Source organism: Apteryx mantelli, chromosome 2 (genome assembly GCF_036417845.1).
Source record: "Apteryx mantelli isolate bAptMan1 chromosome 2, bAptMan1.hap1, whole genome shotgun sequence".
Taxonomy (NCBI): domain Eukaryota; kingdom Metazoa; phylum Chordata; class Aves; order Apterygiformes; family Apterygidae; genus Apteryx; species Apteryx mantelli.
This window is the reverse complement of record NC_089979.1, coordinates 70,189,699-70,202,374: the sequence shown is the minus strand read 5'-3', so window position 1 is coordinate 70,202,374 and position 12,676 is coordinate 70,189,699. Positions and strand designations below refer to the sequence as shown.

The following is a 12,676-nucleotide window of genomic DNA, read 5'->3' as shown; positions in this document are numbered from 1 at the left end:
GGCAGCCTGTTGCAAGCTCTTTTGACAAGTTTTGCAGACCCAACTGGTTTGCATACCCTGTTGAAGGCTTTTGCAAACTGCCCTGAAACTTTGACCTTTTGCTCACTTGCTACAATGCATTTCTACTTTTAAATTTTCAGAGAAGCCTCTGTGCCAGGGATGGATAAAATGTTTGCAGAGTCAAAAATAAAACCCTACTCCTGAAAAAAGAAGATATCAACTTGCAACAAGAAAACACCTTTGCAAACAAGGCACTTCAGGATGGGCCGTATGGAGCCAAAAAAAGGGTCTTGTGGGAAGGACAATAATGGGAATGCCAGTCTTGAACACAGGAAGACTAAGTTCCTCATATCTGACTTCTCTTCTTCACTGTCTTTCTTCCTTTTTTTTCCACCAATGAAACCAGCTTTGTTTTACTGCCACTACCCATCAAATTGTCACACAAATACACTGGCACGCACTTCCCCTGTACAGTCCCTCTGTCATGGAAAGTGATCAGGAAACAGTTTTCCTTCTGTTTTCTCTCAATGGCCTACCTCTGCAGTGCTGTCTGCGAGGAAGCAATTAGTGGCGATTATTTGGAAAAATAGATAACTTCCACACAGTTAAAGCAAATAGCCACATATGTGTACTAATATGGCTAGTGCTTTGAACTCCCTGCAGGTTGTTAACTCTTTGTTCTGCTGGGAGCCTGTTTCTGCCCATTTGTGCAGCAGCTGGAGCAATGAGGCCATAGTGTGCACAAGAGTTTCTAAACGCCTTTATGCTAAATCTGTTCGATAATTAATATCCATGATGGTGGTATTTAGTATACTCATTAGAATTACTGAAAAAAACAGAGAAAAATGACAACATTTCTAAATGGGTGGCAATTGCCTTTCATGGATTCTCACATATGTTTTATTGAAAAAGTTCAAGTGTGCTTTTCCCTTTCACAACCTTTTCTCTTTCTATCTGCTTGGAAAGAGAGCTGGCTCTGAGCAAGCAAAATAGGAAAATTATTCTGATTCTCAGAAAAAGCTCGTAGTAAGTTTGATATTGTTTGAAGACTATTAAAAAAAAGTTTAAAAATTAAAACTTGGTCAAGAATCCAACAAAATGCACCCTGCACGTGAGCACATTTTGTAATCTACACTCTACTCCCATTGGCACAAGGATACACAATTTTTCTGCCTTCATCGAAGGAAATTTCCTGAAGCTGGAGAAGATGCAACCAGAAACAGTCCAATGTATTTAAGTTTTAAGGTCTCAGCTGTTTTACTGCCAAGGTAGTGTCCCAGATTTGAAAATGTTATTTAGCTGCCAGGAACAGATCTGTCTTTCTGACGTAAGTCACAGGTGTGTAAAAGTGTGCTCACACCCAAACAGACACCAACTTCTTTCTTTTAACTATCTTTCCTCTCTGTATAATCTGTTCCAAACAGTATGAGCCTAACATAAAATGTTCGTTGCAAATAGGTTAATTGACAAACTCGGCTCCTTTGTTTTCTGTTTACAGATTCTTTTTGAACCACACTGTGTTTTTTTTTTTTTTTTTTTTTGTACAGATCTGTCTGTTACATTTTGTTTTGCTTTTCCAAATTTTTGCAGAGTGCCTTGTGTGGGCAAATTTTATCCCATAAGATGAACTGCTCAGTCAAGCTATTTACTATTTGTTGTTTCTGGTGTATGTTTGGTCACCAAAGTCATATAGTATTATTTCTGCTTTCCAACTGCATTACATTTGTAAACAGATGAGTAATGAATAACAAATGTTGATGAGCAGATAATGAATAGCAGACATTCTTATTTACACAGATATGCCCTTGTATGCATTAAAATCCTGACTTCCATAGGGAAAATAGCTTTTCCTAAACACTTGTGTATATAAAATTCTGTCTGTCTGAAGTTACTGAAGATGCTTTCTTAAGTAACTGATTCCAGCATCCCTTATAAATTTGGGAAACGAGGCGTGGAGAGAGATTTCTCTTAGCCATCTGAGCTAAACCCATTCTGGGTTTGGAGTACAGCAGGATTCCCTGGAATAGAAAGGGAATGTATTTTATCTCCTTTCCTTAGGGCAAATCAGTGGACAAAGGCACTGCTATGCATGAGGAAATGCAAGAAAGCTGCAGACTTTAATTTTCACTCACTCTTTGCTCAGAAAAGGTTTTGCTGACTTGAATATCAGTTTTCCTTGACTTAATGCTTGAGATTGCATATTTCCAAATTTACTATTGTTTAGACGAGTCTATTTCTACATTTTTATATTATTTATTACTATTATTATTATTTATGGATGACTCAAGTGTGGAAACTTAAAACCATGTAAGATTTAGATCTGAAATGATGGGATGGTCAGCAGCAGACTATGCTAGCAATGGGTGCACCGTGACTAAGAAATATGTGACAGTGCTTTGTAATATCTAAAAACAAGAGACCAAAATCATCCCCTAGAAAAGATCTGCATAATTGTTCATTTGGACATATCCATAAACATGACGCTATCACAATTTAAAAATAAAAAAAAAAACCTCTGCTGTTTCCTAGTGTTACAATGCTAAGCAGCTTGCCATAAATCTATTCTGGGATTTCTCCTCGGTCGTTTACAAAGAGCTTATTCTCTGTACATGGTTATTTTCATCATTCAGTCTGTCCATGTCAGTTTATTAAATAAATCAGGGAAGACTGTAACAACGATGCTTCAGGCATTCATAATTTGACTGAAATAAACAATTCCCAGATACTATTGGTCCATTATGTCGGTCCATTATGCTCATAAATAGAACAATTTAGAAACAAGTTATCTATCTATCTGTAGGGTTACTGCAGACAGTTGTAGGTGGGGATATCACACTGGTTTAACCATGTCTTGATGGGATTTTGAAAGCACTCGCAGTAGAGGCAGCTCTGTAGACCTGGAGTAACAGAAGGGTTGTGAAGAGATGCACACGTGCCTGGCAGAGGTCCTTTGCCAGCAGAGGCCTTTACCAACCCAAGACATGCATATTCTTCATTATTTTCCCCGACACCAGAGCACACGCTGTTGCGTCTTTGAAATACGCTGTATATGTGCAAGTATAAGTATACACATACATACATATATTTAAAGGATTGAATATGGGAGAAATTTGTGTAATGGGTCATGATTTTTTTTGTGATGATATGCCTTCTGACAGTCATAATAGCTCCTTTCATTTATGCTTTTACTTTCCATTTCTCCATTTTCACAGTTTATTCATAGTGAGTTCATTTTCACTTCTTATAAACACCCCATCCTTCCTAAGGTGTCTTGATCATGTTCTCCCCTGTCAGAGCTGGTTCTGTGTTAAGGTTCAGCGGTTGCCTGACCTGGATCTGGAGACAGCCAAGATGCCATTGACCCAAGTAGCGAGTGTGTTTTTAGGCAAGGCCATGTAAATGTGCGTGTACAAAGTAACTGTTCTTTTCCCCGAGTTGCTGGCAAGGTTTTTAGCAGCACCGTGTCAGAGATGGAGCTTGAAATACTTAAGGGGTGCTGAGCTTCCCTTGAAGGTTAATACTAGCCCACTTTTGTTTTTTTAATTGTAGAGCTACACTGGTTTAACAAAGATTGCCTCTAGGATAGCAATTCCCATATTTACAGCTGTTACCACAGAAAATGCATTTACCATGTTTATGAAAGTTATTTGAAGTAAATACAACACCCTTGACTTTTGATGTCTTTTTCCTATAATTTCATCACTTTTTCCCTTTCACCTAAAGTTAACAGCTTGTAACTTTTGCTAATTATTTGTCATGATCAGCTTGCAGTTCTGCCCATTCTCAGCTCATTGGTTTGGTCCGTATTGCTCATTTAATGTATTTTATTTGAATGACGATGCTGCTTTCAAACATTTTTCTTACATTTTGCAGTGCATGAAGCTGGAATCAATTCACATGATATTGCTAATAACAATGCTGGCAAGCAGTTAAGAATAGGTGCTACTCATAGTAAAATGTTTGGGCACATGTATGTATGTATATATATATATATATATATATATTTTAAGAATTAAAGATACTAAAAGTCTATCTTCCTCAAATTCCCCCTTTAGCTCTGAAACTTTGAGGACTTCCTTTTTCCTTTCTTTTTGTTTACAAAAGCTGCCAGACAATAGAAAATCTCGTCGTAACCTTTGTGCACTAATATGGCTTTTTCTATACCCTGAACTTGGAAATATTAATATTAATTTGCAGTGCATCAAGTGTGGAATGTATTTATGAATATATATTTAGTAATATATTTTTATTTAAGATGTTACTGTGTTCTACCTCAGTAACATATATTTCTATATGCTTGGTATGTGCATAATATAGATATATACCAAAATGCATTTCTTTTTATACTTACAAACATATTTTTGGCTTTTGTTCTAGATTGCATGCTGCAACATCCAGTGGGTGATATAATTTACTTTCCTTTGTATGAGAAGCATGCTCCATTCCTCTAGAAGTCTGTGTATTTTTACGTCACACTGTACGTTAAAGGAGCAGTGATTGAAATCATTGTTGTCAAGGAAGAATGTATTAAAATTATTAATAAGACTTAAACCCACAAGAGACTTACTAAATCATCTGATCTGACCTAAATTTATGACCCTTCCTCCCAGTTCTTCTCTTTGCATACTTGCACAAAGAGAAGATGATCTAAAGGAGAAAAAAACCAACATATTAAAGACCAGTGAAAAATGTGTATTTACATTTAATCTATGTAGCATTGTGTGATTATAATAATCAAAACAAACTGTAAGGGTATGCACATCAGACCTCATTTCAAGCTGAACTATTATAAAATGATTAACAGCCTCATACTCCTGCTTTAATTAAGTTATGTTGTGAAATATTCAGCATTTGAACCTGTTCTGGCCTGCCTCTTTTATAGTTGAATTACCATCCTTAATGTGTTTTTCTGCTGAAAGATGAATTTCATTTAAGGATTACTGTACACTGCTCTGGCATTTTGTGGTTTCTTGTCAGCCCTTGTGAATCTAGATCATAGCTAACTTCAGTTCCTCTGACATGTCCTATATGCACAGTCTCTTGACTAGCCTGTCTCGGTGGATTTATTAACTCATATTGTATTCCCGTAGAAATGAATGGACATTTTTGATTAACTTAATGATAGAAATTTCAGATGACAGTAGAGTTTACTTTTGGAGCTAACTTCAGGTTATGTGGGGCACAGCGGCTCTCTAGTGACCTATCACTTAACAGAAACACATTTTGAAAGTTTCAAGGCAGTGGACATCAGCCTGCCAAATACTTCACAGCAGTGCTAGCGAGGCCAAAACTGAGCAGTCCGTGAGATCTGGGGAGTCTAAATCCAGAACCACCCCCAGCCTGGAGCCACAGTATCTGCGCTTTCCTTTGCCTAGGTTGATTTCCAGCTGATATTCCAGTACATACTACAGTATCTGCCTTCCGACAAAATTCGTGACTTTCAGGAAGGGCCTGCGAGTGATGCACTGGTTTGGTGGTTACTGGGCTCTTAGCATCATGCATCCCCCTTTCCTCCTTTTTCATTGTCCCTAAACTGGACATGGGTGGTGCAACTCAGCACGGCACCATCAGTTTTGGTGGTGCTTTCCATTCTCAGCTGTCTGATGATCAGGCTGTGCTTTTAAGAAAGAGGAGGGCATGCCAATCAGTATTTTCATGTTCTCTTGGCTAGTCATATAAATGTCCGTGAGGGGAGTTTGTCAGACCTGAAATCTGAAGACAGGTCAGGTGCTTTGGCTGACCCCACGCTGCCGTACAGGCCCGTCTGCTCTCAGAGCAGGTGGAGAGGCACAGGTTCCCGATGCGGTACCTGGCCCTGCACGGATACTCTGTGCAGGCCAGCACTTACAGCTGGGAACTCCCAAGGGAGGTCTTTGCCCTGGTGCTCGAGCACAAAGGTGTGAGCAACTCTGAGTTGGATTCCAGCACGGGAACCACGGGGTATAAATTGCACTTGACTCTGGCACTGATTGAAAATATTTATGGTTATTTATTTGTGTGATGGTAGTCAGAGGTCCTTGCTGTCCTCTGCTCTGTACAAGCACAGAGTGAGACTCCTTGCCCCACAGAGCTCACAACAGAGATGAGCAAAACAGAACTGCAGAAAAGGATGCAGTGTACACAGTGAGTGATGCATGGTTTGAAAAATGTATGGTAAACCCCCATATGTGTTGATAGGGACAAACACAAAAGAAGGGCAAGCAGATGTAAAGAAAGTGGACAAAGATGGAGGTAAGGGAAGAGAGAAAAGGAACATGAGGAGTTGATGCAGGAGGGCTGAAAACATTCTGAGGGAGGGAAGAAAACAGTCAGTTTGCACAGGGGAAAAGGCATCTAGCTTAAGAGCAGGATCATCACAGTCCGGAGATCACCCCAGCTGCTGTGCAGATCCCCTGCAGACTGAGCTCCTGAGCCGGCCTTCCCAGCCATTTCTCTTGCCCAAAGTCATGAATCAGGGAGAAGACTTGATGCCATGCAGGGCCTGGAGCTCTTGACCAGACAGGGAAGATCTCCCAGTTGTGAGGTCCTGGGGCGAGTGAGGAGGGTAACTGGGGCAGGGGTCCTTGTGCTTGTCTTGTGACCTGCGGTGTGGCAGTTCTTGCAGCTGCTTGGCTCTGCCCCGGCCAACACTTTCCAGGAGCCTGTCCTAAAAGAAGCTGCCTTTCTGCTTTCATGAGACCATCAGTCACCTTAATTCTTGCAGAGCAATTGCATGTGGTGGGAGCGTGAAATACATTTGCGTCTTAGGCAGAAGAAAATGTAGGGCTTGTCTTTACCAAGGCTATTTCCTGCAGCTGCTGTGTATTTCTAACCAGTTGTTCTGAATGAAAGCCCTTTAACCCCTGAGACTTTGATTTGGGAAATTCAGACTGTGTGTATTTTACCTTCATTTTTAATGACCTTTCCTCATTTTAAAATGTATAAAATTGTTCAGGACTGATGCAAATGAAAGCTGACACTAAAATGAAGTTTCCTGTTGTTCTATCATTCCTGGGAAGGAGTTAGAGATACTTTTCAGTGCATGTGCCTGTTTTCTTAACTCACCTGAAAACAATCCTCTCCTAAGGCAGTTGCTCAGAATAGTAGCATGTGTGGCAAGCTCATGACATCGGCACACTGCTAGTTACACAATTCCTCCTAATGTGTAAGAATATCTGAGTAAATGTGAACTGGAACACAAGCAAACTGAGCTAAACTTAACTTATCCCTGCTGGAAAAAGAAATTGGATCTTGTGATTTTTGGATCTCTTGTACGAAATTGAGCTTTTTCTTTCAGCAGAAAGAAAAAAGCAAAACTACACAAAAGAAGTTTTTTTGTTGTACTTATCTTAAATTTGAAATTTCTGTGACTACCTTCATTGGTGAAACCTAGTCATTTCAGCTTGTATACAATTGGCCGAAGGAAATGGCAGGTGCTATACCAGCAAAAGAGTTATTTGTATTAAGTGAAAATGTTATCTGTATTAAGTGAAAGTGTTTAGGAACAGCGTGCTGCTGCATTATAAGGATATAACCATATCACCAATCCCTTCCTACTGCAAACAGGACTGGTATCTCATGGGAAAAACCTAGTTACACAAAGGTCTTGCAAAAGCGAAAGGTTAAAAAGCTTGCATTTGAGTGGGAGTACAAAAATAATACTTATCATCAGTTCTAGTTAAGGGTAAGAGCTGTTTTAACTGTGTGTTATGTGGCAGTTTACATCTTGAATTCTGTTCAGCCTGTTTTAAGAATTGACATGAAAATGGTTAAATGGAAATTCTGACTGAGAAAAGACAGTACAAAATCTACTCAAGCAAATGTGTTTGTAGCAAAAAGGGAAAATAGGTAACTGTGTCAATAAACTAGCTTTATACAACATACAGAGATACACCTTATTTACTCTGCCTCATCTACAATTCAGTTAGCAGCACAAGGTTATTTTAATACTATGCAGAGATCAGAGACTAAAAAGTGCTTGTGGGTAAAGGAGCAAAGGCTTCTCAAAGAGAGAGAAATACAAATACTCGTTCACAAAATTCTCAGTAAGCATTTTTTTTTAAATCAGCATTGCCATTTTATTGTTTAACCTACCCTGCTTGATCTCCCTACTTTTGGTTAATACGGGAGTCAATTACAGCTTCATCTGTGCAGAATTAACTTTATAGAATATACACTGGGGATTTCTCTATCTTCTCTATTTAGATCTATGTCATAAAAAATATGTAGTAGAACTGTGTGCAAGCACTGCATATGGTACAGGCTTTGCAGATTTTTTGTAAAATCATTTTAAATCTGTTAAGCTCTTGCCAGAAGTTAATTAAATATGTTCCTTTGGTGGGGGGTGGGGGGACGCTGTGTGTGTGTGTGTGTGTGTGTGTGTACGCACACGTGTGTGTGTGTGTGTGTGTGTGTGTGTGTGTGTGTGTCTGGGGGGGGGCCTTCTGTCTCACTAGGTGGCAGTGTATGATTACATCTGGAAGGACCATGCCAGCAAGTCTGATGTCTCCAGCTGTGACCTCCAGCACCAAGATGAAATCTCTGACTCTGCAGCTACCTCAGGAGACATCACCGTTCACGTGTCTGTACACACTATCCATCTCAGTGGCTTCCAGGAACTCTACAGACATTTCCTCAGACTACCTGATGGGGCTATCATTGAGGTAGGTCCAAACAGCTTCCTTACATGCCAATTTTAAATAGAAAGATGTGCGCTTAATATGTAGGTCAGTGTCAAAACAGGAAAACAGATCTGCCTGTCCCTTCACAAAATACACACTGAGATCTTCCATAGGAAGATCTCACTTTTAAATAATAAAGTGTAAAATCAATGAGTTAATGCATTTACAGTGTGAAGTAACAATTTATTAGTGTTTATAGAGCTATTTAAAGGCAATTACGTGAATAAAATATACACTGGAACTACACACATATAGATTATTTTATAAATATATATTGTTAAGAAATGCATATGTTCATTCTACACAGGAATTATTATATATAAATATACAGCGTAACTGTTGTGTTCATTTATTTTACATCTAGGACTACAGATATGGTCATCTGCCTTAGGTTTTCTACAGGCACACAGAGCTGATGCACAGTTATTAAATGGCTTACTGGCATCTTGCAAGTTTTAGTTTGAATCCCTGTTGTTGTCACACTTCTAGGCATGCTGCAAGTAGCTTGTGTGCTAAAACCCAGTGCAGAATGGTATTTAAAAAAAAATCTCCTCCATGACCTGTTTCATAACCTGCTTTTTGTTCGTTGCATTGTCATTTTGTGCTAAGTACTGAAAGGGGCGCATTTCCTTGTTGCTTTTGGTCTTTTGTTGAGAGACCTTTTAAAAAAAAAATTGGCATCTAAGAGAAAGTAGAATGAAATAATATTACTTCACCTACCCATATAAGAAGCGGGAGCATATTCTTGGAGGTCTGTTTGCCACAGAAAACCAAAAGATGCTGAAGTTCAAAGTTTTCAGCTGCTCATTTCTAAGGTGAGTATGTCTTTTCACAATGAGTAAAACGTTGCTTCTGCTCCTTTGGTTAGTGTTTGAAGGCTGTTTTCTGTATTAGAATATTTCATTCTTAATGTCTTTGCCCTACTTGGCTTTTTAAAGAAAATTTAATTTAAAGGAAACTGTCCTCAAGGAATCCAAACATAACTCTCTGCCCCAGGAACCTGTGATTCACCAAAGTGAAGACACCAGAGTCTTATGGCTGGCCAAAGAAAACAAGAGAAGGCATGTGACCTACATGAAGTAGAACTTAATTATTAACACAAAGAAACCTGCAAATCCAGGTCCATGCCTGAGTCTGTCAAAAAGCTCCCTGTCCAGATCATTGGCTAGATTTTTGCTGGAATGCCTTTTCCCAGTTCTGAGGTCAACAATCCAGCCCCATTCCTACTTTCCTCCCTGTTACAAACAATAGCTCTGTGGAGAATGGCTTTTCCCAGTTAAGTTGTTTTTTGGCTTTTCAGTCATGAGGTTTCATTCATCTCCCACAAGGATGTGGAAGGAAGGGCTTCGAACATGTGAGGCAATCTTACCTCTCTGCCCTGTTCTCAGTTCCTAATCCTTTTCCCCTTTCTGAAAAAAGAGGAAATGCATTCCCATATAATGTAATTTTGCCTTCCCAGGCGAGTTATTCAGACACTGCTCTGGGCCAAGGAATCTAGCAGATACCTGCTTCTTTCAGCTTCTGAACTGATGCTGACCAGCATCCAGAAAGTGAGTGCTACACAATGCAGATGACTCTAGCTAAAGCCTTTTATACAGTTTCTCACACCAGACCACAACATAGTCCATTCCTAAAATCTACACAGCAGAGTCTTATGTCATCATCTCGAAAGCTAATTTAGGAGGTTGATGGATGCTTTACAGCATTTAAGCTTATTAGATCAAAATACAATTATGTATAACAAATGTACTTAACTATTAATTTCAGTAGAACATATGTTCAGATCTTACAGTAGGCTGATAAAGGTTGTAGTTATACATTTGTGTGTTTTACAGGTTGGAGCTTTCTACTTCACTCCCAAGTTAGGAATATTCTGTAAGTTAATGAATTTAAAAAACATATGCTAACTAGTGAGAAGTTAGCCACCATTTGAATGAGGAAGGGATGTTCAACGAAATCTCCCATTTTCCATATTGCTTCAAAATCTCTGTGGGAAAGTTTCTATTTTCTCTCTTGTACAAGAGCAGGAACCATGGCAAGTGCAGAGTGAGAAAACCCCACTGTGGGTCTGCTGTGCAGCACCTGAGCTTTGCCACTTGCTGCTTTTGGTTCCCCTCAGGAACAGGTTTTTTGCCTCTCCTGTGGCTAGACAAGTGGTTGTACTTGAATGGGTTAGAAAATTTATTGGGAACTAAAATGCTGCATTGCAACCGCAACTATAGCTTTTAAGGGTGTTCGAACGGAAGACTGTGATGGGCTTCCTGGGATACTGAGTCCAGTCTGCTGATTTTGTAGACAACTACATCATGTATAAACACTTCAATACATTTTTTCAGTCTGAAACTTTACAACAAGATAGATATTTTGTCCCCACTGATCCCATGAAAAGATTCTTCCAAATCCTTACTGTTTGTTTGGTCAGAAGTGTCTTCCTTCTCTCCAGACTCAATTTATTCATGGTCATTTTATATGTATTTATTTGCATCATCCTTTAGTGTAAACAAGACTTCTCCCTTGCAGGAGTTTACCTACTTAATCTATTTACAGAGCATAATCTTATCCATTTTCTGCCAGAATGGATACTACATTTTGCCAGAAGAAAAAAAAAAACAAGCTCTCCTCTTGTATGAGCAGGCTTTTTATTCCCCTCCTCACCCTACCAGCAGTGATAAAGGAGGGAAGGCTCTTCTTCCACCACAGTGAGGGCAGGGATTGTCACCTCTTCTCCCCACCATCCTCTCTTTCTTACGAGTAGCAACTGCCTTTTCTCTTTCTTCATGATCAGCAAGTCTCTTTCTCCCCATTAGAGATAAGATTGGCAGCAAAAACATCATTCTAGTGCCTGCAATGTATTTCCTTGGTGGGTAGTCCAGGACCAGCTGACTTTTCCTATCACAATTCAGTTCTGGTTAGTACCTGTGCTCCATGCTGTATGTCTTGGGAGTTAACATCTGACTGACATATTACATATCTCACATGTCTCAAAAGTTATTTTTCCAGGCTATCCCCAGTTCAGCTGAGGTTGCATTCACAGTTGCAGTTTGATTACTCTTCTGAGCATTTCTCTACACTACTGTAGGTTAGATAGTCATATTTATACAAAATGCCATCTTGTGACTGTAGGAACATGGCCTGGGGGAACAAAGATGATCTGTGGCAACTGTGACTTGACCTGCCCTTATATATACTTCTAACTGGTCTACAGAGTCCACAGAGCCAGAGACCAACCTACGTTCATTTCTTCTTCCTCTCTTTTGAGTGGGCTAGCACTGTGGTATAACTGCTGAATAGAAATGGTTATTCAACGTCACCCAGGAACTGGAGGTTGCATGCACATTCTTATGGGAAACAGTCATGCTTTTTTTTTTTCTTTACAGTAAGCCACTGAGGGTGAAAATGTAATTATTTCAGTGTAACTTTTTGTTGTCCGCTTTTGTTAAGAACTCTGAAATCCTTCTAATATCATGTAACTGAAGACAGCAAAATGAAAAGCCTTTGCCATTTCAATTTCGGTGACTTTAAGGAATCATGCCTGAAAGAGCCATAACACCTATTCCTACTCATGACGATGGGACCTCACTAATTCAAGCATTTGGGAGTTAACATATCTCTACTTGTGCTTGTAATGCTTTGTGTCACTATAGCATGGTGGCTGCTGATATTATAGGTATTCTTCAGAAATAATATGTACATTTTACTAATACGTGAAAACGAGCATTTTGACAAAAACCAACACAGAAACTATGACAACTTTAAAGAACATGTGCAAATACATATATATTATTGAGCAGGCATTGCCAACATGAGCAGTAGGTTATTAGCGTTCAACAGACTGAGGTGTGTAGCCTAGTGAGCTCTGGGATATTGGGGTGACAGTATATCTGTCATCAAACACACTGATATGAGCACAGTACCACAAACCACTGGGCCACCTTCTTCCTCAGACTCATTTATTCAACTCCTAGTGAATATCTAAAGATATTCTTTGACTGACATAAAAGCATTTTTGTGTAATC

The 12,676-nt window shown here is 39.3% G+C and overlaps 1 protein-coding gene across 1 annotated transcript in view; it reads left to right on the top strand.

Annotated features, from left to right (window-relative positions):
• The window catches only part of LOC106500429 (uncharacterized), a 119,419-nt gene extending 109,676 nt beyond the window's left edge, over positions 1–9,743 (top strand). Inside the window, exons 13-14 of the mRNA XM_067292162.1 lie at positions 8,436–8,642; positions 9,615–9,743. Of these exons, the coding sequence (XP_067148263.1) occupies positions 8,436–8,642; positions 9,615–9,743 (336 nt within the window). The remainder of the gene's footprint in view (positions 1–8,435; positions 8,643–9,614) is intronic.
• Positions 9,744–12,676: the final 2,933 nt, after the last annotated feature.